Genomic DNA, 25,658 nt, shown 5'->3' on the forward strand with positions numbered 1-25,658 from the left:
TATCTAGACGAGACCGCCGTTGTTAAGTGATGGATTGGCTTAATGTGTCTTATAAGCAGGTACGGGCTTGTCGTGGTGGACACAGGTCGCGTTAGTGGGGGTTCGCTGGTTTATTCACTCTCGCGTTTTGCGTTGCCTTGCGGTGGCCGCGGCTCCTTGTCGCTGTCTCGCCCCGCTGTGTCCACTCCTTCTGGCACCTGGCTCCCCTCCAGCGACTCTGACCACGGGGAATTTCCCAATGACCTCCATGCCCTCTGCAGGCACAAATAGACCGGTCACGTGAACCACCGAGCCCCCGACAGGACCACCCCACCCCCACCACCTCCTCCCCAAAAACAGGACGGGGAGGGGAGAGGGGAGAGGGGAGAGGGGCCACGGCTGTGCCTAAACCTGGCTGTTCCGTGGGCCTGAATTAACTCTGCAGCTGATTGCAGAGATACGGCTGGGAACTGGGGTCCGTTTGCTCAGAACTCCCGCAAGGCCTTGTAGACAGCAGTGTGGTGTAGTCATTAGGGAGCTGGACTTCTGTAACCAGAGGCTGTAAATATCCAGAGAAATACATGAGTTGTAAGCAAGTTGTGAACTCTTCTTCTCCTCGAAGGGATATTTTAATAAGGGATAGTGTAATTATACTGATATTGTACTACTATATTGTACTACAAAGCCTGTGGTTTTACCATTTCAGGTGTCTGGATTTGCCCCAGTTACATTACATTACATTACATGCATTTAGCAGACACTCTTATCCAGACCATTCAAGTTGAGTGAGCAACAGCGGCAGACCAGGCTAACAACACTAACGCTAACAGTGAGTGTGAGCATAACATCATTCAAGCCTTTCCGCTGGTAACTTGTGCAATCTGACTTGGTAATGGAAGCCAAGTGTACTATGATACATCAGTCACTAGAACACAGAATCCAACATACATCACAATGCTACATGTAAAATAAACATGAAATACTCAATACTCACGTAACAGAGAGAAGAAAACTCACCAGCTAGGGAAAGAGGATAAGTTTCTCTGGCATGGACCAAGCCATTGTGTTTCCATGGTAATAAGGATGTTAGGGGGGTGTGGCTTCAGAGGCTAGCTCCAGTGTGTGTTGCAGGGTTATACATAATATAGGTGTTTGGGCCTGTCCTTGAGGAATGGTAATGACTTACCAGGACCTCCTCTTCATGAATTCTTCCTACACAGGTGGAATAACATGCATTTTGCTTGTAATGTTTGGAACAGCTTTATTTTCCTTTTGGGGAGTGGCCTGAAGAAAGACCTGTGGCAGTGGGAGGGGGTTAGCTCTCTCAGTTTAAAGTCTACAGGACGTATTCTCTCTGCAAACAAAGGCGGTTCTCCGTTCACCTATGTACGAGTGTTTGCATTTGATTCAAAGGCTGAAACCTTTCACTCAGAGCCGTATACACTTTGAGGGATGGCGATCCTCCACGTAACTCTCTTACATAACTTTTTAACCCTTTAAAGTGCAAGGTTAGAGTGTCACAGTGACTTGCTGCTACGTTCACTGTTGGCAGGAAAATTGTTTCCCAGAATCCTCTGTGAGACAGGCCAAATGTTTGGGCAGCACTGTGAAGGACTGGTTTCATTAAGCTTGCCTGTTTCTTGTGCATCTTGGAAAACATGGTCAGCTACATTCTGCAGTCTGCATTTGTTTGCTGTTTATCTCTCATCATAGGTTATTGCTGCATGTGCTGCATGCTGATCCGTCTTTAACGAGGGATTTCTCGCTCGCCCCGCCAAGCTGTCCCGGTGCCAGCCGTTAAACCACACCAGTGGCCGGGCCCACCCTTGCGTGGGTGCGAGACTTGGGGCAGGAGAGGACAGAGGAAGGGGAGTTTGTTTCCTTTGCGCCCATGCCCAGCTGGGGGATGTGCCGCGGAGCGCATCGCGAACCCGATTTACAGAGACCCGTCTCCACCCCCCGCCCCCTACTTTAGCCCCCCTGTGGCCCTACTGCCTGTAAAGTCAGGATATTTTAAAAACATCTGAGACACGACAGTGCAATTCCTCGCCCTCCCAATTCCAGCTGACACCCCCATCCGCTTCTCCTCTCATCCATTGTGTCTGTGGTATTCACACCATTACTTTAAATTACATGCATTTAGCAGATGCCCTTATCCAGAGCGGCTTCCAGCACAACAGAACAGAAGTGTATCCATTCAAGTTGAGTGAGTGACAGTGTTAGACCAGGCTAACAACACTCCCAGACCAGGGAGTGTGGGCATAACACTATTCAATCCCTACCGCAAGTTAATTTGTGCAACCTTGACTAGGCAACAATAGCCAAGTTCACTACGATACCTCAAAAAAAACCCAGCAGCCACTGTGACATATTGCCTCCCAATCGCAGTAATAAGCAGTGATGCTGTCTCTGTTATGACAGGTTACAATGAGAGCGGAAATTCTGCTGCGTTTTGGGAACCCATCCAGCGGGATTAATGTGGATTCTCTCTTAAAACCCCCCTGCCATTTATCAAACTGGGGGTGTGAGAGGGGAATGCACAGAGCTTGCAAATACCTCGACGTCGGGAAAGGAGGGAAAACAACAGATGTCATGCATGCTGTATATTGTCAGAGACGTTTCCACGACGCGAGTCAAACACATGCTTAAAATAACTTTTTCCAGTAAATTGCCTTTTAAAAGAAGTAGTGTGTGTGTGTTGCAAGTTGCAGGGCATCACGCACGAAGCCGAACGCTGAGTGGGGAAAGATGAATGGGTAAAACACGGGCTGTGACTGTTTATCTAGCAGGTAATCAGAGCTCTCTCCCCTCCTGGGCTGGAACAGGGAGCGCTCTGTTTCTGTGGGGTGGTGGAGTCTGCAGGAAGCACACAGAGACAGACGGACACACACACACACACACACACACACACACACACACACACACACACACACACACACACACACACACACACACACACACACACACACACACACAGAGCAGTTATTCAGTTCTATCTTACAGTAGCACATTACTGGCATTCAGCATCTCAGCTTACTGGCACACACAAGCACACATACATTTATTTACATAGACATCCACACACATACACGCACGCACACACACACACACACACACACACATGCTCTCTCAAACATGCACACACACACATACACATACAAATAACTTGGCTTGACATAGTGAACAGTGCAAGGATTTAAGCACAGCGGACACCACATACCGTGCCGTAGAAGTGAAATAAGCAGACCCTTTCACACGCTAAATGTGTGTAGTCGTATTTCATACAGACCTCCAGCATTCCAGTGGGATTCTGGAAAAAATTCTGTCCATGCGCAGTTAGGACGGGGTCTCATTATTCAGCATTAAAGGGTATCACAGTCATTAGCCAGTGGTCCAAGTGCCAGGGTGGCGATCACAGAATGCCACATACCACAAATCTACATACCGCAGCCGAGATGTCAACACGTGTGACTTATTAAAACCGCTTTGAGTGACAGATCACAGTGCAGGAAAGTGTCTCTGGCTCCTCCAGTAACCTGCGTCTCCCCCTCCACCCCGACAGGATCCGCCCCCAGCTGGCGAAGGAGAAGATCGAGGGATGCCACATCTGTACCTTCGTGACGCCGGGCGAGCCCCAGGTGATCCTGGGGAAGGACAAGGCCTTCACCTATGACTACGTGTTCGACATGGACACGCAGCAGGACACCATCTACAGCAACTGCACGGAGAAGCTGATCGAGGGCTGCTTCGAGGGCTACAACGCCACCGTCTTCGCCTACGGCCAGGTCCCAGGCCTCCGCCTTCTCTCACCGTCTCACTGTGTGTGTGTGTGTGTGTGTGTGTGTGTGTGTGTGTGTGTGTGTGTGTGTGAGATACTTTCACTCTCCCAGATGATGCAGTGTGCATGATGTATGTGTGTGTGTGCGCGCGTGTGTAAAACTCTCCCCCTCTCCCTGTGTCCGTGATGGATGGGTGAGACTCACTGATGCAGGGATGAAGGGCTCTGCAAGATTCTTGTGCCATTTAGGAGTAACAGAAACAAAGCAGGGGGAAAAGCAGCGTCAGTTGTGTTGCTAGCCGTTACAGAGCTCATTCACTCTCGCGTTTGTGAAAAAGCAAACAAAAGTCAGGAAGGTAACAGTCGGTGTGTTCAAACACGAAAGTCTCCCCTTCTTACACTGAAAACCAATCTGCCGAGGTTTCCCAAACATCCATATATCTCGCCGTTCTGGTTTTCTGCTCTGTCACGGGGGGCAGAACCTCTCTGTAATTCAGCCACAGCTTTAGATTCGATCCCCTCACGGTTAGGACTCCCCCCCCCCCCCCCCCCCCCCTCTTAATCCCCCTGTTCCTCCTCTCCTCTCCTGAAAGCTCTGCACCCCTTGTTCTGCTGTCAGACTCTCTCTTTCATGGGCTTTCAGTTGGGGACTGAGAAACTGACACTCCATTGTGGGCCCAGTGTTGCATTTTTCGCTCGGTTGTCATGACAACGGAGCGCCAGCTACCACTAGCAAGCTGGGTTTAGTAGTGAGTAACTTGCCAGAATCAAAGTCCAAGATTAATGACCTGATGCCATATTAATATGCATTTTTCTTGTGTGAATAGTGTTTGCTACTCCTGCCCCCGACCTCCTTTCCCATGCCAGCTCACTGGGTCTGTAAGCTCAAAGCTGCCTTGTTTTACCTTGGGCTCCACCTTGTTTGGCTTCCATCCTGTTTTTCCTGTGGCTTTTTTCAAAAATACAACTGAAATCCCAGCTTTATTTAAGTCTTAAAGTTTGCCTGTTGCTGCATTTCAGTCAGTGAGCGCATGGCAGAAGCTAAATGTGTACTGACCTGTGGTCAGTGGAGCGGCGGAGTAGAGTAAGTCCAGTGTTACAGGTACAAGGCTGACACCCCCCTGTCCTCCCCCCCCCTGCAGACGGGCTCGGGGAAGACCTACACCATGGGCACGGGTTTCGATGTGAACATTGCAGACGACGAGCTGGGCATCATACCGCGCGCGGTCAGCCACCTGTTCAAGGGGATCGAGGAGCGGCGGCGGGCGGCCAGCGAGCAGGGCCGACCCCTGCCCGAGTTCAAAATCAACGCCCAGTTCCTGGAGGTAGGGGGAGGGGCCTTCCGGGGGGGGAGGGGCCTCGGGTGGCTGGGCTGGGGGTTCAGCTATTTCTGTCCGGGGTTAAACAGGGGTCATGATTTATCGGACCCTCACCCCCCCAAAATGCCTCAACACTCACTTTAAATTTAAACGTCTGTTAAGTGTGACCCACAGCTGTCTGCCAGGGTAGTGAGGGATTGGGGAGGGGTGGGGGGTAGTTTGGGGGGGTGACTGGACAGTTGTGTCCACTCGTCCAAATAGCTGCAGTTCAGTTGGCTAACCCCTGACAGTGAGATTGGCTGAGCTGGGTCACCCTTTAAGAATAACAACCAGAAGGGAATGAATTAAAGGCTGCTTTCTTGTGCCAGCTGCATCACTGTAGGCTTCTGTGTCTCAGTCTGTCATAATGTACTTTTTATTCACCAGTGCTTGTGCTGTTACGTTACATAGCATTACAGTCATTTAACAGACACTCTTATCCAGAGCAACTTCCAGCACAAAAGAACAGCAGTGTATCCAAGCTGAACGAGCAACATTGTCAGACCAGGCTGCTGTATTTTTTTACTTATGTATTTGAGCTCATCAAGATGGCTGAGGTTCAGGTAGCTCCATGCAGAAAAGGGGGGGAAGTTAGGCCGTAATGTAGAAAAACAGCCATGTGGGTCTCACTACTTAAGTGGTGCAGTGGTATAGCGTCAGAGCCTGAGTCATGCTTCTGCAGCAGTCTGCTGTCATGCAGTTTTTACCGCCAGCTGCACCGCTCTCTCAGTGATCTCATCATTCCATACATTACGATGATGCCACAGTTGCTCGGCTTCGCTTGAAATGATTTTTTTGTGCTGTGCTCCTTTACAAAAATTCACCTGTTAATTTTGATAAAAAACCCGTAACCAATGTAAGTCGCTCTGGGTAAGAGCTTCTGCTAAATAACAATAATGTAAATGTGGTGTAATATAACCTCCCGAGCTTAAGGAGTAGCCCTGCATTTCAGTCATATTAGTTACATTTGTTGTAAAATATGTTCTACATCATAAAAAAGCTTCATAAAAGTGACAAAAGTTATGCATGAGGTTTATTTTTCTAAATATGTATTTAGAAAATATTTATTATTTATTATGTGCATGATATAGAATATTATTTATTGTGAATGTATATTTATATATTTATACTTACATTCTGGACTTCATATTTGACCCCACACGTGCTGCTAGCTGTGCTGATGTCATTGATATTGCACAGTAACGCTGTGCTCTCTGTATCTGTGTCCAGCTGTACAATGAGGAGGTCCTGGACCTGTTCGACTCCGCCCGTGACATCGAAGCCAGGAAGCAGAAATCCAACATCAAGATCCACGAGGACGCCAACGGAGGCATCTACACTGTGGGAGTGACCACGCGCACTGTCACCTCAGAGGCAGAGGTGTGTGTGCGTGCGTGTGTGTATGTGTGATCTTTGTGTGTGTAACACTCCCCCCTATCCCAGATGATGCGGTGTGTATAATGTGTGTGTATAATGCGTGTATAATGTGTGCATATCTCTCCCCCTCTCTCAGATGATGTAGTGTGTGTATGTGTGTAGTGTGTGTGTGTGTGTGTGTGTGTGTGTGTGTGTGTGTGTAATATGTGTGTAATGTGTGTGTTCCGCAGATGATGCAGTGTCTGAAGCTGGGGGCTCTCTCTCGCACCACCGCCAGCACGCAGATGAACGTACAGAGCTCGCGCTCCCACGCCATCTTCACCATCCACCTGTGCCAAGTGCGCGTCTGCACCCCCGACAGCGTACGTGATGCGGCTCGAACCCGGGACCTTCCAGCCCCCACCCTCCCACACAGCCACAGGGGTCATCCCCCTTTCCCCCTTCTTCACTTGCAAACCGTGCTCTTCAGAGCCATATGAATTTTAAGAGCAAGTCGAGAATGATATAAAGATCGTGTGACTTGCGACTGAATTTTAATATACTCTTTTATATAGAGTCAGCGGTGATTTGATAGCTTGCGTATTATACTTATACTTCTGGTGCATAACTAAGTAACTATTTATATTTGTCTAAGAAAAAAAATTAAAGCATTTAAGCATAAGTCTTTAGATCAAAATGTCTTCAAATGATTACTTCCCATTGTCTTAATCAGGTGTGTCCAAACTGTTGACTGGTACTGTACTCTTTCATCCAGAGTCAGCAGTGATTTGATAGCTTGCTTATTATACTTGTTACACTTATACTTGTGTTGCTTATTATACCACCTTTGATGTTGAGTCAGGGGCTGTAATGTGAATCCCTGCTGTGGGGCTGATTGACTCCAACATTTTTACAGCAGGACAACGAGACGGACAACAGGATGTCCAACGGCTCCTCGGAGATGAACGAGTTCGAGACGCTGACCGCCAAGTTTCACTTTGTGGACCTGGCCGGTTCCGAGCGGCTGAAGAGGACGGGGGCCACAGGGGACCGGGCCAAAGAAGGAATCTCCATCAACTGTGGGCTGGTGAGAGTTTGGACCGGGTCAGAACCTCACAAGGCGGTTCAGTGCGCTCCCATGTGATGTGCTGGTTGGAGAAGTGGTCCTATAACCACAATGTTACAGGTTCCAAACCTGGTGGAGTATTTCTGTGGCATCTGTTAGCAAGGTGCCTGAAAAACACAAACTAAATGCAAGTTCACATGATGTACTGGTTGGGAAGGGGGGCTTAAAACCACAATGTTTCAGGTTCCAAACTTGGCAAGGTATTGCTGTGACACTTGAGGAACGGCACTTGGAGATAACTAGATTCTACCCAAAGTGAGGGCTCTCATTCTCTACCTACTGCAACAAGTCCACCAGTTTTCTCAAGATGCTAAGTAGAGCACCATCTAGTGGTTATACCTGATATTTTTGAATATTGAAACATAACCTGCACCAGCAAAAAAAAAAACTGACATCTTAACTGCGTTGATTATTGATATCACTGAAACTAAACTTTGTGTTTGGCGTGTGTGTGTGTGTCTGTGTCTGTCCCTCGGTCTGAAGCTGGCCCTGGGAAACGTGATCAGCGCTCTGGGAGACAGGAGCAAGAAGGCGACGCATGTGCCCTACCGCGACTCCAAACTCACTCGGCTGCTGCAGGACTCCCTCGGAGGAAACAGGTCTGTCTCCCCGCAAAGGCTGTCTTGATTAGAAAATAAAACTGGCCTGGGAGTGAGTGTTGTTAGCCTGGTCTGACACTGCCGCTCATTCAACTTGAATGGTTACCATAAATAATTGTTTTATTGTGCTGGAAGTAACTCTGGTAAGAGCATCTGCTAAATGCATGTAATATAATGTAATGTAGTTTAAAACCATGGGTACGTGTCTGGTTGCATTTGTAATTTGGTCCTGTGAAGGCCGTTGATTTAGTGTTAGCTTGTTATGGCCAATAAACACTTTCTGTGCTGTTATTTTTCCAAATACTTGGACACATTTCCAGGATATTCTAAAAAAAATTATTTTGAGGTCCTATGTAAACATGTTTCTATATATAAGTTGAATTATTGAGTTTAAGGACAGCGTAAGGTGACCTTGAAAAGCCCCGAATGTGGCTCTGAGATTTGTTCCTAAAGGATGGCTCACTGAATCCACTGTGTGGATTTTTTTCTCTCTTGCATTTTTCCCCTCAGCCAAACAGTGATGATCGCATGCATCAGCCCGTCGGACCGGGACTTCATGGAGACCCTGAACACCCTGAAGTATGCCAACCGAGCCAGAAACATCAAGAACCGGGTCATGGTGAACCAGGACAAGGCCAGCCAGCAGATCAGCGCCCTGCGGACCGAGATCGCCCGGCTGCAGATGGAGCTGATGGAGTATAAAACGGTGAGAGAGGACAGGACGGGGTGGAGAGGAGAGAGAGAGGGAAAGACAGGAAATGAAGCAGATGGGAAGCAAAACAGAAGGCACCTCTAAACAAAAACCCTTTTATGAACCTGTCAAGGGCTGCTGTTGTTTCATTAACAAGTCATTGCCTTTAAACATCGGGTCTGGAAACAATCATGCTTGGCTAACCTGTTTATATAGAACATGGGAAAAAATAAAAACTGAACAAGACAAATAGTTACTGAGAGAGAGAGAGGGAGTGCATTCTGGTATTAAATACTATACTGTAAAGGCACCTGGGAAGGCTTTTTGATCTAAAGACTTATGCTTAAATGCTTGAAATTTGTTTCTTAGGCATCAACTTCACTATTTATATTCGTTTACGTATGAATTTCTTTCCAAAAAAAATTATTTTAAAAAAATATTCATGGTTACTAGAATCTAAAATATAAGAGTTTTTATTTGCTTAACACTTTTGTTCATTGCATAACACAAATGGAATTATTTCATAGTTTTGATGTCTTTACTGTTATTCTAAAATGTGGAAAATAGTAAAAATTAAGAAAAGAAAAACCTTTCTATGAGTAGGTGTGTCCAGACTTTTGACTGGTGCTGTACATCCTTACATGCATGGTGAGCGCTGTCAAAGCTCCTGTGCGCCTCTGTGTCAGAGCGCCTCCAGTGTGAGATGAATCTGTGTGAAACCTCTGTCTGCGTGTCTGTTCAGGGTAAGCGGATGGTGGGGGAGGACGGCATGGAGAGCATTAACGACATGTTCCAGGAGAACTCCATGCTGCAGACGGAGAACAACAACCTGCGCGTGCGCGTCAAGGCCATGCAGGAGACCATCGACGCCCAGCGGGCCCGGCTCACGCAGCTGCTGAGCGACCAGGCCAACCAGGCGCTCGCCAGGGCAGGTGTGTTCGTGTGTCTGTCTGTCTGTCTGTGTGTGTGTGTGTCTGTCTGTCTGTCTGTCTGTCTGTCTGTCTGTCTGTCTGTCTGTGTGTGTGTGTGTGTGTGTGTGTGTGTGTGTGTGTGTGTGTGTGTGTGTCTGTGTCTGTGTCTGTGTCTGTGTCTGTGTGTGTCTGTGTGTGTCTGTCTGTCTGTCTGTCTGTCTGTGTGTGTGTGTGTGTGTGTGTGTGTGAGTGTGTGTGAGTGTGTGTGTGTGTGTGTGTGAGTGTGAGAGAGAGTTCATGTGAAAATGTAGATGTGTGTTGCTTGTAGGAAGGTAAGGCACACTACTACAGCCTCACAGGTGACAGCCCCTGATCCCTAAAGATGGTACAGGAGCAGGGTGTGTGGGGTGTCCTGCGGGGGAAAAGTGAGCTGATTTTATCGTGCACCTTTCCACAGGTGAGGGGAACGAGGAGATTGGCAACATGATCCAGAACTACATCAAGGAAATTGAAGACCTCAGGTATCAGCATCACTCCCTGTTCCAGCGCCCCCCGTGACTCTGAGTCATTACAAAGGGTGGCAGCTCTGACAGGATGTTGCGTTCCTGTTCCCAGGGCCAAGCTGCTGGAGAGTGAGGCGGTGAACGAGAACCTGCGGAAGAACCTGTCCCGCGCCTCCACCCGCTCCTCATACTACGGTGGGCCCACGGCCTCCTCCACCTTCCTCGCCCCCGAGAAGGAGGCCTCTGACATCATCGAGCTGGCCAAGAAGGACCTGGAGAAGCTGAGAAAGAGGGAGAGGAAGAAGAAGAAGAGGTAAGCTCGGAGGCCTGGAGGTCGGGCGTCGGTGCGCGCGTGAAGCTGGGAGGCTTATCTGGGAGATTATCAGGGCTGAGTGAGCTTGTCACTGTCTCTCAGTGTTTGGGATTGTTGTGGGGGAGTGCGCTCTGGGTAATTGCCCTCTGGGTATAACCGTTTTCGGCTCTTCACCTTTGTGGGTGTGCTCTGACTCTGTTTTAACCATTTCAACCTCCAGAGGTCTGTGACTTACTTGTGGTGTTGTCAGGGCTTTCTGGTGTATGTGTGGGTGTGTGCATGGGAGTGTGGTAGATTGCGTGCTGATATACCAGTGAATTTGTGTTTGCGTGTGTATGTGTGTGTATGTGTATGTGTATGTGTGTGTGTGTGTGTGTGCGTATGTGTACATGTATGTGTATGTGTGTGTGTGCGCATATGTGTACATGTATGTGTGTGTATGTGGATGTGTGTGTGTGTGTGTGTGTGTAGGTGTGTGTGTCTCTGTCTCCAGGGCCATCTCTAAGACTGAGGTGTGTCTGTGTACAGGAGTAAACCATTCTGAACCAAGTCTAAGCATGTCAGACACATTGAAGCCTCATGCACACAAGCACTTAGAGTTACGCTGTAATGCATTTGACACTCATTTGTTACGAGGTATATGTGCAATATATGTCAACACTGTATTATATATCTTAATGTTGTGCTAATAACAGTCATGATGCACTGCACGGCTTTAACATATTGTGATACCAATTTCAATTGAAGATTATGTTTTTTCAACATACTGCATGTACAGCATTGTGAGATATATTGCACATATTGTAGGGTGTCATTGATATATTGCTGTATGTGTAGCAGTGATATATTGACAGTAGGCCTTGAGGCAGGGGGAGCTTCTCATGGTTTGCCCCGGTCTCTGGCTGACCTGTTCTTCCTTACTGCCCCTGTGTCCGCTGGTTTACCCCCCCCCCCCCTTCTCCGAAGGCTCCAGCTGCTGGAGGCGGGTCGGCAGGAGGAGATTGAGGATGACAGGTTTGATCAGTCGCTCGGTCTCGCTTTCCCTAATCTGGCTTTGATCTGGGCAGGTAGTTTCCACACCTGGAGGACAGCGCTCTAGCACCCCCCCCCCCCCCCCCCCCCCCTCGACTGTCCCCTCTCTCTCTCACTCCCTAAACTTCACCCCTCTGCGTCGCCCTGTCCCTCACGCAAACCGGACCCAGACTGGAACCCAACACCTACCGTGGCGCCCTTGGCGTGCCCCTGCGCACTGTCCCCTGTGCTGTCTGGGTGGAGAGCTTCTTCAGTGGTGGCCGTCTTTGTCTTGTGTCTGTTCTGGGTAAAGAGGGTCAGGCAATGACAGGCAATTTAGACAATTTAAAAATATTTGTCCACATCTGACCTGCACAGTTTTAGGACACAGTCAAGATTACAATAGTATCTTTTACATTAGTCTATAGTATTGTTTATGATCTGTCTGAAGTAGCAGTCGCTGCTTAGTTTAACTAGATTAAAATCCTATAGGTGTCAAGTGGATAAATCAATGATGAAATTAACATTTACTGTTCATAGTCTCTGTTCTGCTGTGTGCTACTTTAAACCTTCCCAGTGTCTCTTTGCTGGAAGCTTGCTACTCTGAGAGCGTGGCCACAACACTGATTTTCTAGTGTTGTTATATACTGATTATTCTCTCACTTATCAAATATGCTGTATCCCCTTTAGATTAGATGTATACATTAAACATTCAGGAAGTTGGCAATATTTTTGTGGCCACAGCTGTACATATGGGATGTTACTAACTTGGGGGTCAGGTTTTTCCAGCTACATTTCTGTACGTTAACAAAGACGGTCCAGCTGGAGTCTTCACACCCTTTGTGTTTGCAAATTCATCAGCCGTGTTGGTCCCGGCTGTGTTACTGATGTCTCATGATTCACTAATGCATTAAATGTACTGTTGCTAGCTTTGGAATCTGGAGGCTTGCACACTGGAGTGCGTGGGTTTTAAAAGTGTGGTCTGGTAACCACCCTTCCACCTTTTCTCATGCTAACTTTCTTCCTTCCATTTGAAGAGCTCAAATTTTGGTTCATTTCAGTTTTCTTTTCTCACACAAGCAGAGAGGATGCAATTGACCTTAATCATTCACTAACCCCTCCAACATCGTAATATTTATTTTGTATATTATTATAATATTTAGATTTGTGATTGGTTTTTTTGATGATTGCTCTACTGAAAGTATGCATCACTATATGCAGAGTTATTAATATGTGTTTATATGTTAAAATTAAGGTTACTTGTGGTCTTGTTCAATATGTAGAGCTAGAGTGTGAGAATCCACAGGAAATATGTCAGAGCTCTAGTTGTTTCATTGCTGCATCAGTGATAAATCATAGTGTGCCTTTGATCATTAGTTTAATGGAAGTATGAAACAATATACTTTTGTACTGCATATGTATGCTTAATGCATTACGAACTGTTATGCTCATATAAAGAACATTGAGCCATGTAGTTTTAGATGACACCTTTCATCACCAGTTTAAGTCAGCATAAGGTTGACAGTGACTTTGCTGCTCACCTCTCCCAGCGTCATCAAGGAGGAAGGCCCTGACAACGAGCAGAAGAGGGCGGAGAAATCAGAACGGACCAATGATGAGCCAGAGATGGTACAGTATGCTAATTAGTTTTACTTATTTGACCTGTCTGTTCTATTGATTTGTACAGTTAGAGCTAGACTGGAAATTACTGGATGAGCCCTGGCGCCAGACTGTTGCCATGGCAATGTGGTGCCTTGGGCCCAATCAGGTCCTGGATCCTTAAGTCACCAGTGCATTGGGGTGTGTGTGTGTGTGTGTGTGTGTCTGTGCGTGTGTGGTGTCACCAGGAGGCACAGGAAGGAAGTGATCATGAAGAGGGAGGGGAGGAAGATGAAGAGGAAGATGAGGAAGAGATGGAGGTGGATGAGAGCTCGGACGAGGATTCCGAACTCGATGAGAAAGGTAATGAAGAAGCACATTCCCATCGATAGGGAAGTAACTTTTGCAGAGGAGGGTATCCAGGCATCTGCACCTGTGTGGTACTGTATACACTGCTGCTGCAGCTGACAGAATCTCCACCTGGCAGTGTAGCTGTTATCAGCTGAGCTCCAAACGTCCCCTGGTGCAGTGCGGCTCACTCTCCCCCTGTCTTTGCGTGGCAGAGAACTTCCAGGCGGACCTGGCCAACATCACCTGCGAGATCGCCATCAAGCAGAAGCTGATCGACGAGCTGGAGAACAGTCAGCGGCGGCTCCACACGCTCAAGCAGCAGTACGAGCAGAAGCTGATGATGCTGCAGAGCAAGATCCGGGACACGCAGCTGGAGAGAGACCGCGTGCTGCACAACATGGGTACGACCCCGCCCCACTATGCCCTGCCACACCCTGCCACTCCCCGCCCTGCTACGCCCTGCCACTCCCTGCCACTCCCCGCCTCGCCCTGCCCTGCCACACCCCACCCCGCCTCTCCCCGCCCTGCCACACCCCGCCACTCCCCGCCTCGCCCCGCCCTGCCATACCCCACCCCGCCCTGCCACACCCCTCGCCCTCCCCGCCTCGCCCTGCCCTGCCACACCCCACCCTGCCTTGCCACACCCCGCCACTCCGCGCCCTGCCACACCCCGCCCCACCCCGCCCCACCCCGTGGGTCTCTGACGTCATACACACATGGTCACATCTGAGTCTGTCTGACCTGTCTCAGGGTTAGGGTTAAGGTTAGGGTTATGTGTCTCTGATATCATGCACACACATAATCACACTGGAGTCTGTCTGACTGTTTTAGTGTTTTACTTGTCTCTGTGACTTATACCCAGTCCACAGATACCAAGTGTGGCTCTGTGGGAATATATATATATATATATATATATATATATATATATATATATATATGTGTGTAGGATATAGGTTTATTGTTGGTTTAGATGACATCATAAATGTGTGATGGATGATGATGTTAAAACATGATAAACCCACCCCCCACTCCCCCCATACGCACATGCCCTCCCCCCAGGCTCAGTGGAGACGTTCACAGAGGAGAAAGCCAAGAAGATCAAGATGGAGTACGAGAAGAAGCTGAACGTGATGAACAAGGAGATGCAGAAGCTGCAGTCGGCCCAGAAGGAGCACGCCAGGCTGTTGAAGAGCCAGTCGCAGTACGAGAAGCAGCTCAAGAAGCTGCAGCAGGACGTGGTCGAGATGAAGAAGACAAAGGTACTGTGCCCACCGAGGAGGGGGTTAAATGTGCTGAATGGTACTGTACGTTCTTGGTGTGTTCAGTGGTGAATAGTACTGATAGTTCTCTGTGTGTTCAGTGGTGAATGGAATTGTCAGTTCTTTATGTGGTGAATGGTGAATAGTAATGACAGTGCTGTGTGTGTTGAATGGTGAATGGGACTGTATGTTCTGTGTGATGAATGGTGAATGCCTCCTCAGGTTCGTCTGATGAAGGAGATGAAAGAGGAGCAGGAGAGGAACCGGATGAAGGAGCTGAAACGGAGCCGCGAGATCGCCACGCTAAAGAAGGACCAGCGCAAGCAGGAGGTGAGCAGGGGGCGCCATGGCAAAGGGGCATAGTCTGGCAGGAAGTCAGCCTCGTACAGTGTGTGAGACAGCAGGAGTTAAGTCCAGCTGGTGAAATAAGAAAGCCCTGTGTTCTCTCCCCCGCAGATCCAACTGAAACAGCTGGAGGCCCAGAAGAGACAGCAGGAGCTGGTGCTGCGTAGGAAGACTGAGGAGGTGGGACTGGCTAGCCTCAAACGGGCCTCTCAGAACAGCCCAGAACTTAAGCCCAGTGCCTCAGAACTGCTCTAACTGAAACTTTTCAAAAATCTTCCCAACTGAAAACTCTACAGCTTGGCCATTTAGAATTTTACCTGCAAGCTAAGAACCGTTTTTGGCTGAAGTTGTTGCACACACCTGCTAGGGTTCTGAAGAGTAAAAAAAAGTTTTTCTGTTGCACTTTTTCCCGCTCACACCTTCACACTCTCTCCTCCGGTCTCTCCCTTTACCTCTCACACTGCTCACCGTTACTCACGCTCACTCTCTCTCTCTTTCAGGTAACAGCCCTGCGCCGGCAGGTGAGGCCGGTCTCAGGCAAGGCGACCCGTAAGGTGAGCTTACCTGAGCCTCTCCAGGACCCCTCCCAGCGGCCCCCCTCAGGAAGGCCACAGTCCGCCGGAGCCATGGCATCCAACGGAACCAGGTACCAGAACACCTGCCACACACAATCACACAGGTAGGCTGTGTTTGTGTTCCAGGCTCAGCCATTGAGCTGAAGTGAACCATTGTATGTTTGTGTGTGTGTGTGTCACAGGAAGTACCAGCGGAGCACAGTGGGCGTGTACTCCACCAGGGGGGCGCGGACCAAGTGGCAGTCACTGGAGCGTCGCATCAGTGACATCATCATGCAGAGGATGACCATTTCCAACATGGAGGCCGACATGAACCGCCTGCTGAAGGTGGGCCAGAGCATGAAGCCGGAGTTAGGGAACTGGACTTAGAACCAGGAAGTTGTATGTTTGAATACTGGGTGGGGCACTGCCGAAAAAAGAGGTCAACTTGAATTTTTTCAGTAAATGGAAAATATGCAAGCTGTTTACTATTATCATTGTCATTTGGCAGACGCTCTTACCCAGAGCGACTTACATCGGTTACAGTTTTTACAGCTGGATATTTTACTGAGGCACTTGTTGGTTAAGTACCTTGCCCAAGCGTACAGCAGCAGTGCCCCAGCGGGGAATTGAACCGGCAGCCTTTCGGTTACGTATGGGGGGGGTCCTTTTGTGCTGATTTTGTTGCTCTTTTTCTGCCTCACCCCACAGCAACGCGAGGAGCTGACCAAACGGAGGGAGAAGATCTCCAAGCGGAGGGACAGGGTGGCCGCGGAGGGGACCGACGCAGACAAGGCGGTACTGTCCTTCACCGAGGAGATAGAGTCCCTGACAGCCAACATCGACTACATCAACGACAGCATCGCCGACTGCCAGGCCAACATCATGCAGATGGAGGAGGCCAAGGTGCGGGGCTCCACCCACCTCAACTCCCCACAGCCCTCACAGTCTGATTGGCAGGATACCCAAGGCTTGATTTGCATAACTCAGAGATCCAGTATCTCTTTCCACTCTTTCCGAGTTCCGCTGCATGATAGCGATGGACATCTCTTCAGTGCAGTTGAAGGGCAGGTCCATTACATTACATTACATTACATTCGTATATATCCATTCAAGTGAAATGAGCAGCAGTGTCAGACCAGGCTAACAGCACTCCCAGACCAGTGAGTGTGAGCACACTATTCAAGCCCTGCCACAAGTTAACTTGTGCCGCTAGACAAAGGAAGCCAAGTATACCTATGCTTCGTGTGGCTCGGAGGTAATGTACTGGGGAGAAAGGAGATTTCACTGATTTATTCTGTAAATACTGGATTATTCTGGTCCCTGCAGGATGATGGTGACATGGTGGATGTTACCGCGGTGATCAGCTCCTGCACCCTGTCAGAAGCACGCTTCCTGCTCGACCACTTCCTGTCCATGGCCATCAACAAGGTGGTAGTCTGTCTCACTCTAGTGGCCAACCCTATGTACTACATCTTTAGAATTCAGAAATGCAATGCCTAATACTGTAGATTTTTGCTGCAGTTTCAAAACAGCAACATTGAGGGTCTTCATTTGATGTATTTTTTTCCAAAGAAGCAAGTCTCAGCTCCAGATGCATGACTCAAGTCCACTTAAAGATCTGTGGATGAAAAATATGTAGTATTTTGGAAAGATATGAATAATTATGGTCAATAATAACAGTATTACTACTACAACTACTACTTATATTACTACTACTGCTGCTGCTACTACTGCTACTACTAATAATAATAAGGTCTATGATCAGCTATATCCTGAGCCACAGAAGTAACTGAACACTAGTTCGGACTCTCCTGCCTCAGGGCCTGCAGGCAGCCCAGAAGGAGTCTCAGATCAAGGTGATGGAGGGCCGTCTGAAGCAGACGGAGATCAACAGTGCCACCCAGAACCAGCTGCTGTTCCACATGCTGAAGGAGAAGGCGGAGTTCAACCCGGAGCTGGACGCTCTGCTGGGGAACGCCCTGCAAGGTACCGACCCGCCGCCCACCCGTCGGCGCCGCTCGCAGGGACCCGGTGTCGGTGCATGGCCAGGGCTTGCTGGGGTCGCACCCTGAACACGCTCTGGATTAAGACTCGTTTTTACACTGAAACATTAAAGCAGCGGCAGTTACTCATATTAAAGGGACGGCAGTGTAGCATAGTGGTAAGGAGCAGGACTCATGACTGAATGTTTGCTGGTTCAATTCCCCTCTGGGGCACTGCTGCTGTACCCTTGGACAAGGTACCACAATCGACTCAGTACATATCCAGCTGTATAAATGGGTAACATGTAAAAAATTGCAACCTATGTAAGTCACACTGGACAAAAGCATCTGCTGAATGCCAATAATAATGACTAAGCTGATATTGAGTATAGGGATAGATTCTCCTCTGGAAGGCTCCCTCTAACAAAATCCACATCCAGCAGGATTCATTCATTAATTCTTAAGATCAGAAATTCACCAACTCCCTGATATAGTCCTCTCCTGCCTACATAGACCAGTCTTCTTTTTCGTGTATCCCTCAGCATGAATCAGATTCAAACCCTCAGGCAGGATTTCACCCCCAGTCACAGGTTACTGGCCTGACCTTTTGGTGTTCACTTCTTTTACATCCATTTTTCATTTAGAATGAATGTGTTTTGATTTTTGTGTCACTTTTTTTTGTTTCCTTTTTCACCTGAATTCAAACAGAACTAGGTAACATACCTACTGGTAAGTAGAAGGCCAACACACTCTCTCTCTGTTGTACTGAGTGCATGAGTCCCCCTCAGTGACAGCCTATGAGTAAGACGTGGGGCAGGCGGAGCGTTCACCTTTGACCTCGCAGTGCTCCTGAACCTGTTCGTCTTCATCACCACACTTTCCGGTTTAGGTCAGCGTCCATCAGCTGCTGATTCCTTTTACCTTCATCGTGCCTCATGATTGCAGCACTACAGTGCCTATGTGGACTTCACATGATATATGCTTTGTATACAGGATATATATATATGTGTATATATATATATATATATATATATATATATATATATATATATATTTACACGTATATGATGTATATTTAATTTTCTGTGTGTGGCGGCAGTGTGGTGTAGGGATAATCAGTAGGGCTCGTAACTGAAGGGTTGTCGGTTCAGTTCCCTATTGGGGACCTACTGTTGGGACCTACTGCAAGGTACTTAGCCCAAATTGCCCCAGTAATTATCCAGCTGTAAGTTGCTCTGGATGAGAGAGTCTGCTAAGTAACAATAATGTAATTACAGCTGAGCAGCTGTATTTCTTTATGCTTTGATTGTAACAAAAAGCAGAGAATAGGTTTTACCAGTTTTCTTGTCATTTCATGTGAATTGCACAAAGGTAACAATGTTGTAGACTGCAGTCAAGAAAAACGGGAATCGATGGCTAGTGGGTGAGGCCTGTTTAAACTGGAATGCTTTTATCATGCTAATCAATCACAAACAGCTTCAGGGCATTCGTCAGATAAAGGTAAACTCTCTGACTGCAGTATCCGTAGCTCACCAGCTGACACTGGTCCCCTCAGACTAACTAGAGAACAGACACAGTGATCAGGTGCATGTGATGTCACGCCGCTAAACTCTCCGCCATCTTTCCACTGACCCCCCCCCCCCCCCCCCCCCCACCCGTGTGGGTGACCCACTCTATGCTACAGCCACACACAAGGACCCATTAACTGTCCTTAGCAGAGCCTCTCCCCCCCTCTCCGCTCGCCCTGAAGCGCAGGTAAATTCAGGACGCCCATCTCAATTAATACCTGCAGGACGGCCCCCCCTCCTGGCCTGTGGCACTAATGTTTCTCCCATTTGCTCATCCCCTCTGAGGTTTCCTCTGATGAACCTAACCTGACCTTTGACCTCTGATCTCATTGTCCTTCAGTTCTGTTGAATTCAGAAACACGCTGCAAGCGTTCCGCTGCTACTGCAAAATAGCATGATATCAAGATGTCTTCATTTGCAGACTGCAAACAGACTCCATAAACATTCTGGAGTCTGTTTACGTCAACTCAGACTAAAGGTTTCAAGTTTGCCTAATCTGTAAGGCCAGTGTATACTAAATGGAAAAAGGTATAAAATATTTTATTTAACATGGAGTAATAATAATACTTGAATATGCAGTCATTGGGAAGACGTTGAATGTAATTAAACTATGATACCTGCAATACTCAGGAGTTGGTGATGTTGATTTAGTAGTGCTGTCAGGTGGTGGTAACGTGCCATTGTTTTGTGGTGTGCACAGAGGAAGGGGAGGAGAGCAGCAGTGACGAGTCCGCTCAAAGCCCAGCCACAGAAGGAAGGTAAACATCACAACTTCCTGTTGACAACTTCCTGTGACACACGGGTGATCTTTACCATGCTTCAGTACCAGCATCAGTGTTCTGTCTTGCCAGTCATATCAGCACCAAGGATGGCACTGTTTGAAAATAGTGACAGTTAGGGTTATACTGCTGATTGACCTGGTGTTTGTTTTTCTATGTTCTGTTGAACCTGTTCCCTGGGCTTCAGGTTTAAACATCCAGACAACTAAAAATGAATTTCAGTTTCCACACAGACACACATGTTGAAGGATTAGGAGGTGAATTCAGCCGCTGATTATTTCTGGAGAACAGCCTTCCAACAAAAGCTGGAATTGTAATTTCGCCACCGCCTTCTCACTGGTCTGTTTCAGCTCTTTGGCCTCTGACCTCATGAAGCTCTGTGGAGAGACCAGACAGAGAAGCAAGGTAGAGTATTCCATTATATATCCATGACATTATACTGACTGCTCAACAGAACTGACCACAGGGCCCTCTTCAACAACAAGGCGGGATTTGCAGTTAATAGCACCGGACACACCTTCAGAAAATCCTTTCAATTGGAAAAACTCACCGCATAGTCAACAGAGATTGCGTCCATCATGAACACCGCCTCTCTCCCATGCAGGCCCGCAGAAGAACCACCACACAGATGGAGCTACTGTACGCCAACAGCACTGATCCCTGCCTCGACATGCCTACCGGGGAATTTTCCGCTCCTCTTCTTCCAGTGGCTGAGAACCAGGAAGTGGGTGGAGACCTGAAAGCTGCGGGGGCATCCCTTAAAGATAAGGACCCCATGACCTCTCCGTCAGTTATGCCCTCTAAACCAGGAAGCAAGTAAGCCTATGTGCCCTCCATGTGAATGCTTACCTTTTACACACACAGGCAATGTTTTGATGCAGCATTGCTGTTGATTCTGCACCTTTCAACTCAGTTTTTAACCCAATAAAACCCTGCTTCCAGACCTCCCACAGGAGCTGAGAAGAGGCCACCGGAGCCTTCACCACTCACCCGGAGGAGGATGTATGAGAAGGGGCAGACGGCAGCCGACAAGGCCAAGGGGAAAGAGATCAAACAGTAAGAGCTAGTGCCGCCCTTCAGTCTGGAGGCTGAAGTGAGAGCTTTTCCACAGCACTAGGAAATTAACCCCTGCCAATGTGATTTCATAGCACTCTGCTTATAAGAACCACATCTGGGAGGATTTCATTCTAATGAGCAGTTGATTCTCAAAACTAGAGTTCCAAGTGAAGGAGTAAATTTGATCTTTACTCTCAGTCAGCTGAGAAATATCCTTAGCTAACCTCTTCCAAGATAGAAGAAAACATATTTGTGCTGTGAAGTGTTTCATACAACCCTTCATTAAATAACACAGATAACGTCACTAACAGTAATTATTTGAATGTCACTGTGCTAATTGCTGGTGCCTTGCAAGTTACAATGCCCTTAACTAAATTCGAACGTAAACAGAGAATTTGATTCTTCTTAACTGTTTTTGAGTGTCTCCATGATAATTGGCCCTTGGGGCTGCATTTACTTTCATGATGTGACACCTCCTTAGTTCTTCATTAAATCTGATAGTGTTGGCTGTGGAATGCACAATTTCTCAGCTGTTTTGTGTTCCATGGCCTTCAGACTATGGTTAGACTGAAGAAGGCAGCATTTTTTGATTGCTTCTTATAAGCAGATTGCGTTTTTAGTCAGAAATAGTATATGAGTCCAAGTATTTTTTTTAATGTATGTGGTTGATTCTTACGTCAGTATTTCTTACAAATGCAGTGCAGTCTAGTACCACCAGAGGGCAAGCATGTTCTTTAGTCCGAACTGAATGTTATGTACTGTAAAATGATAATCATAGATTTTTTTTTCTTTTCCTTATAAATATTTATCTGATATAGACACGATATGTCCCTGAATTTGTGTATTTATGCCTGAGTATAATTCAACCATGTATGTACAGACACATCATTGTGGTGGAGATGCATATTGGTATCTCATAATTGAGTGTGTCCTCATCCATGCTAAAACACCTGGGCCTTCATTTGGATACAGTTATTAAGTGTCATTCAAATCATATTCATCCAACACATTGCTGACAATATAAACTAAAGTGATAGTCCTCTGTACTCCAATTGGAAGCTGTTTCATCGGAGACTTCCTAAGTAAAAAGGAAAGAAAAGATGAAAGCTATTTTATCTGTGCAGTTCTAGAATCACAGGCAGCTTGACATCTGACCTGCCGTCAGTCATGACATCATGGTCCATGCCGCGTCTGGGCCCGATGCATTTGGTAGCTGGTCCTGGAGCAGTGGGGTCTGAGATTGTGGTGAAGTCCTGTGTAAAGCGATGGTGAACTCTGTTCAGACAGCAGTGAAGCTCTGTGCCAACGTCCTGAAGAAGGCAAAGACCCTTTGCTTCATTACATCACTGCACCATTACGTTACATTACATTACATTACATTATTGTCATTTAGCAGAAACTCTTATCCAGAGCGACTTACGTAGGTTACAGTGTTATCCATTCATACAACTGGATATTTACTGAGGTAATTAGGGGTTAATTGTGGGTTAAGTACCTTGCCCAAGGGTGCAATGGCAGTGCCCCAGGGGGGAATCAAACCAGCAATGTTTTGGTTACGAGCCCTGCTCATAACCACTACACCACACTGCCATGGTGAGGAAGCACCAGTGGTGCTCTTTAGAGAATTGGTGTTGTTTATCTGAGGGTTGTTTTAGCTCTTTAATCTTATGGGTGGGCTTGGCACGTGGTAGTGTGTGAGTCAGGTGTGTACTCATACCTGTCCTTCTTGTGTCCCCGTTAGGGAGTCAAGGAGTCATAGTGATTTCACAGGCCTCCTGTGGTCCCTCTCATTAGGTGTTCTTCTGTGGTAGGGTCCAGCTCTTCTGTCAGTCAGTGTGTATATGAGTCTCGGTGGTTCTGCTGCAGTGTGATTGGGTCAGTGTGTCGTTCCCTGTCTCAGTGTCACTGCTTCTGTGTTCTAGGTCGGATGGGAGTGAGTCCTCTGTTCAGGAAGGGCACAGGTAGTCTCTCCCGCGGGAGCCTCTTTGCTTCCTGCTCTCTCTCTCTGCTGTTGTGTTCTGATCTCTCTGGCTGCTTTCTGACTCTCTGTTGAGATGCCCTGTCTGGTGATCCACTTGTGTGTTTGCACTTGCATGTGAACCCGCAGTGTGTTCTGTGGCCATTTATAGCACGTTGTATGTTCCTGGTTTTCTACTCTTCAAATGAGTGAGCTGAATGAAACTGTCCAGTTTAAAAGCCTAAAAGTTTAAAAGCCTACAAAGTAACTCTGTCCTGTTTTTGTCTGTTCTGTTCTGTAGAGTTGGGGTCAGTTCCGTTTCAATTCAGTCAGTTCTGGAAATGAACTTAAATTCATTTTTAATCAAAAAATCTTCATGGAAAGTGATTGTAAATATTCAGTTAATAGATTGAATTTCAGTTCACTTCCCTGAATTGACTGACCTGAAATGGAATTGACCCAGACTGTTCTGTTCTATTCTGTACTGTTCTTGACTCCGTCGTGGTGATACTTTTTGAATCGGAGATGCGCGCCTGTGATTGCACAGTAACTGTGCAGCCGGGGAAGCGCTCAGCCGAGAGCATTAGAGTGCTGAGTGTGTGTGACAGCTGACCCCGTCAGCGCTCTGACAGTTTGGGTGTGTTCCGGATGCAGGGGCGTGATCAGCCCCGTCCCGCCCCCGAAGGGCGGCCGGGGGGCGACGCTGCAGTGTGTCCACGTGGCCGAGGGGCACACCAAAGCGGTACTGTGCGTGGACTCCACCGACGACCTGCTCTTCACCGGCTCCAAGGGTGAGAGCTGCTCGCCGCTGCGCCATTCATCACGCCTTTCACCATCGTTCACTATCATTCACCACCGTCACTGTTAGTCACACTGTTCACAGTGCGAGGATATGAGTGAACGTGCGGATGTGTCACTGTGCGTAGCTTTAACAGGTCAGGTGACCGAATGTGTGACCTCTGACCTCTTCAGCCTGCTGTTGCTGCGAGTGGCGCGACAGCGGGTCATGTGAGTGTGTTTGTGACCTTTGACCCTCTGACCCCTCTGACCCCTCTGACTCTCAGACCGTACCTGCAAGGTGTGGAACCTGGTGACGGGGCAGGAGATCATGTCCCTGGGGGGCCACCCCAGCAGCGTGGTGTCCGTACGTTACTGCTCCAGCCTGGTCTTCACCGTCTCCACCGCCTACATCAAGGTGTGGGACATCCGCGACTCCGCCAAGTGCATCCGCACCCTCACGTGAGTCCCTGTGCGCAGGCTGTTTGAGTCATTCAGCCGGGGAATGAGGCGTGTCAGAGGCGTGTCGAAAAAACCCGTTCCCAAAAAGAAAGGGCTAGAGAAGAGCTGGAAAGGAAAAGGAAAGTCCAAAGATATCAGTCTCAGTAAATTTGAATGACTAATATATGTGTGTGTGTCTGTGTGTGTGTGTGTGTGTGTGTGTGTGTGTGTTTTTTATTTTTCTAGGTCCTCTGGCCAGGTGACCCCAGGTGACGCTTGTGCCGCCAGCGCTAATCGGGTGGTCACCATCCCGCCCGGAGAGACCCAGATCAACCAGATCGCCCTGAATCCCACGGGATCCTTCCTGTACGCGGCGGCCGGGAACTCCGTCCGCATGTGGGACCTGAAGAGGTGTGGCCTTCATTACAGCAGAGGCTGGAGGCAGCCAAACACAATGCCTATCCACTGTTCTTTCCACACAGTACAGAAATCCCATTTGGATAGGCATCAACTGTTTATGTCTACAGGGTGGTGTGTGTACAGAATGTCATTCTCTCTCTATGCTAGTTACTTCTCTGGGGAGGTATGATAGTCTGTGTAGGAAATGTCTTTTGTTTTGACAGGTTATTTTCTTCAGGATATTGTGGCAATGTATTTGATTTCGCTTTTTCCATTCTGGGACAGGTTTGTGTCCACGGGGAAGCTAACTGGACACCTGGGACCGGTCATGTGTCTGACTGTGGACCAGACAGGAAACGGTCAGGATCTCGTCATCACCGGCTCCAAGGATCACTATATCAAGGTGAGGACTCTGTGTGTGTGTGTGTGTGTGTGTGTGTGTGTGTGTGTGTGTGTGTGTGTGTGTGTGTGTGTGTGTGTGTGTGTCTAGAAGTATTGTGTTTTAAAGTGTTACCCTGTACAGTAGCACAGAAAATGAACACATTTTTGACGTCAGTGCACATCCGTCTTCACACGGTCTGGTTTGGTGGGCCTCTGATGTGCTACGGTTGCGGTCCAGATGTGTTAACATTCAATACAACTGAATTTCCAGACGTTTGAGGTGACGGAGGGGACACAGGGAAGTGTCAGCCCCACGCACAGCTTCGAGCCCCCCCACCAGGACGGGATTGAGTGCCTGACGGTGCAAGGGGATGGCCTTTTCAGCGGGTCTCGGGACAACGGCATCAGGAAGTGGGACCTGTCCCGAAAAGTCCTGCTACAGGTGAGAGAGAGAGGCAGGTGCGACCGTCACCTGAGGAGGGGTACGGAGGACCAGCTGTCTGCACTCAGGGGACGATCCAGGAAAAACCCCCAGGGCTGTTCATCTAGAAATTAAAACCCAAAGTGTTTCATTGGCCATAT

General features: G+C 48.0%; 1 protein-coding gene across 2 annotated transcripts in view; it reads left to right on the forward strand.

Moving 5' to 3' along the window:
* The window catches only part of LOC118771813 (kinesin-like protein KIF21A), a 41,087-nt gene that overhangs the window by 13,448 nt on the left and 1,981 nt on the right, over positions 1 to 25,658 (forward strand). The window contains exons 2-34 of one of the 2 annotated variants that reach the window (XM_036519871.1): positions 3,542 to 3,764; positions 4,900 to 5,082; positions 6,346 to 6,495; positions 6,723 to 6,854; positions 7,388 to 7,558; positions 8,081 to 8,196; positions 8,707 to 8,902; positions 9,630 to 9,819; positions 10,256 to 10,319; positions 10,414 to 10,614; positions 11,581 to 11,628; positions 13,176 to 13,254; positions 13,473 to 13,587; positions 13,788 to 13,976; positions 14,635 to 14,834; positions 15,057 to 15,164; positions 15,291 to 15,359; positions 15,680 to 15,825; positions 15,937 to 16,081; positions 16,445 to 16,639; positions 17,063 to 17,164; positions 17,557 to 17,722; positions 18,427 to 18,447; positions 19,987 to 20,044; positions 20,416 to 20,470; positions 20,670 to 20,881; positions 21,008 to 21,121; positions 23,044 to 23,082; positions 23,733 to 23,869; positions 24,143 to 24,317; positions 24,543 to 24,707; positions 24,981 to 25,098; positions 25,348 to 25,518. In XM_036519871.1, the coding sequence (XP_036375764.1) occupies positions 3,542 to 3,764; positions 4,900 to 5,082; positions 6,346 to 6,495; positions 6,723 to 6,854; positions 7,388 to 7,558; positions 8,081 to 8,196; positions 8,707 to 8,902; positions 9,630 to 9,819; positions 10,256 to 10,319; positions 10,414 to 10,614; positions 11,581 to 11,628; positions 13,176 to 13,254; positions 13,473 to 13,587; positions 13,788 to 13,976; positions 14,635 to 14,834; positions 15,057 to 15,164; positions 15,291 to 15,359; positions 15,680 to 15,825; positions 15,937 to 16,081; positions 16,445 to 16,639; positions 17,063 to 17,164; positions 17,557 to 17,722; positions 18,427 to 18,447; positions 19,987 to 20,044; positions 20,416 to 20,470; positions 20,670 to 20,881; positions 21,008 to 21,121; positions 23,044 to 23,082; positions 23,733 to 23,869; positions 24,143 to 24,317; positions 24,543 to 24,707; positions 24,981 to 25,098; positions 25,348 to 25,518 (4,453 nt within the window). The remainder of the gene's footprint in view (positions 1 to 3,541; positions 3,765 to 4,899; positions 5,083 to 6,345; positions 6,496 to 6,722; positions 6,855 to 7,387; positions 7,559 to 8,080; positions 8,197 to 8,706; positions 8,903 to 9,629; positions 9,820 to 10,255; positions 10,320 to 10,413; positions 10,615 to 11,580; positions 11,629 to 13,175; positions 13,255 to 13,472; positions 13,588 to 13,787; positions 13,977 to 14,634; positions 14,835 to 15,056; positions 15,165 to 15,290; positions 15,360 to 15,679; positions 15,826 to 15,936; positions 16,082 to 16,444; positions 16,640 to 17,062; positions 17,165 to 17,556; positions 17,723 to 18,426; positions 18,448 to 19,986; positions 20,045 to 20,415; positions 20,471 to 20,669; positions 20,882 to 21,007; positions 21,122 to 23,043; positions 23,083 to 23,732; positions 23,870 to 24,142; positions 24,318 to 24,542; positions 24,708 to 24,980; positions 25,099 to 25,347; positions 25,519 to 25,658) is intronic. The other variant, XM_036519872.1, reaches the window with a different exon arrangement.

Source organism: Megalops cyprinoides, chromosome 25 (genome assembly GCF_013368585.1).
Source record: "Megalops cyprinoides isolate fMegCyp1 chromosome 25, fMegCyp1.pri, whole genome shotgun sequence".
NCBI classification, from domain to species: Eukaryota; Metazoa; Chordata; class Actinopteri; order Elopiformes; family Megalopidae; genus Megalops; species Megalops cyprinoides.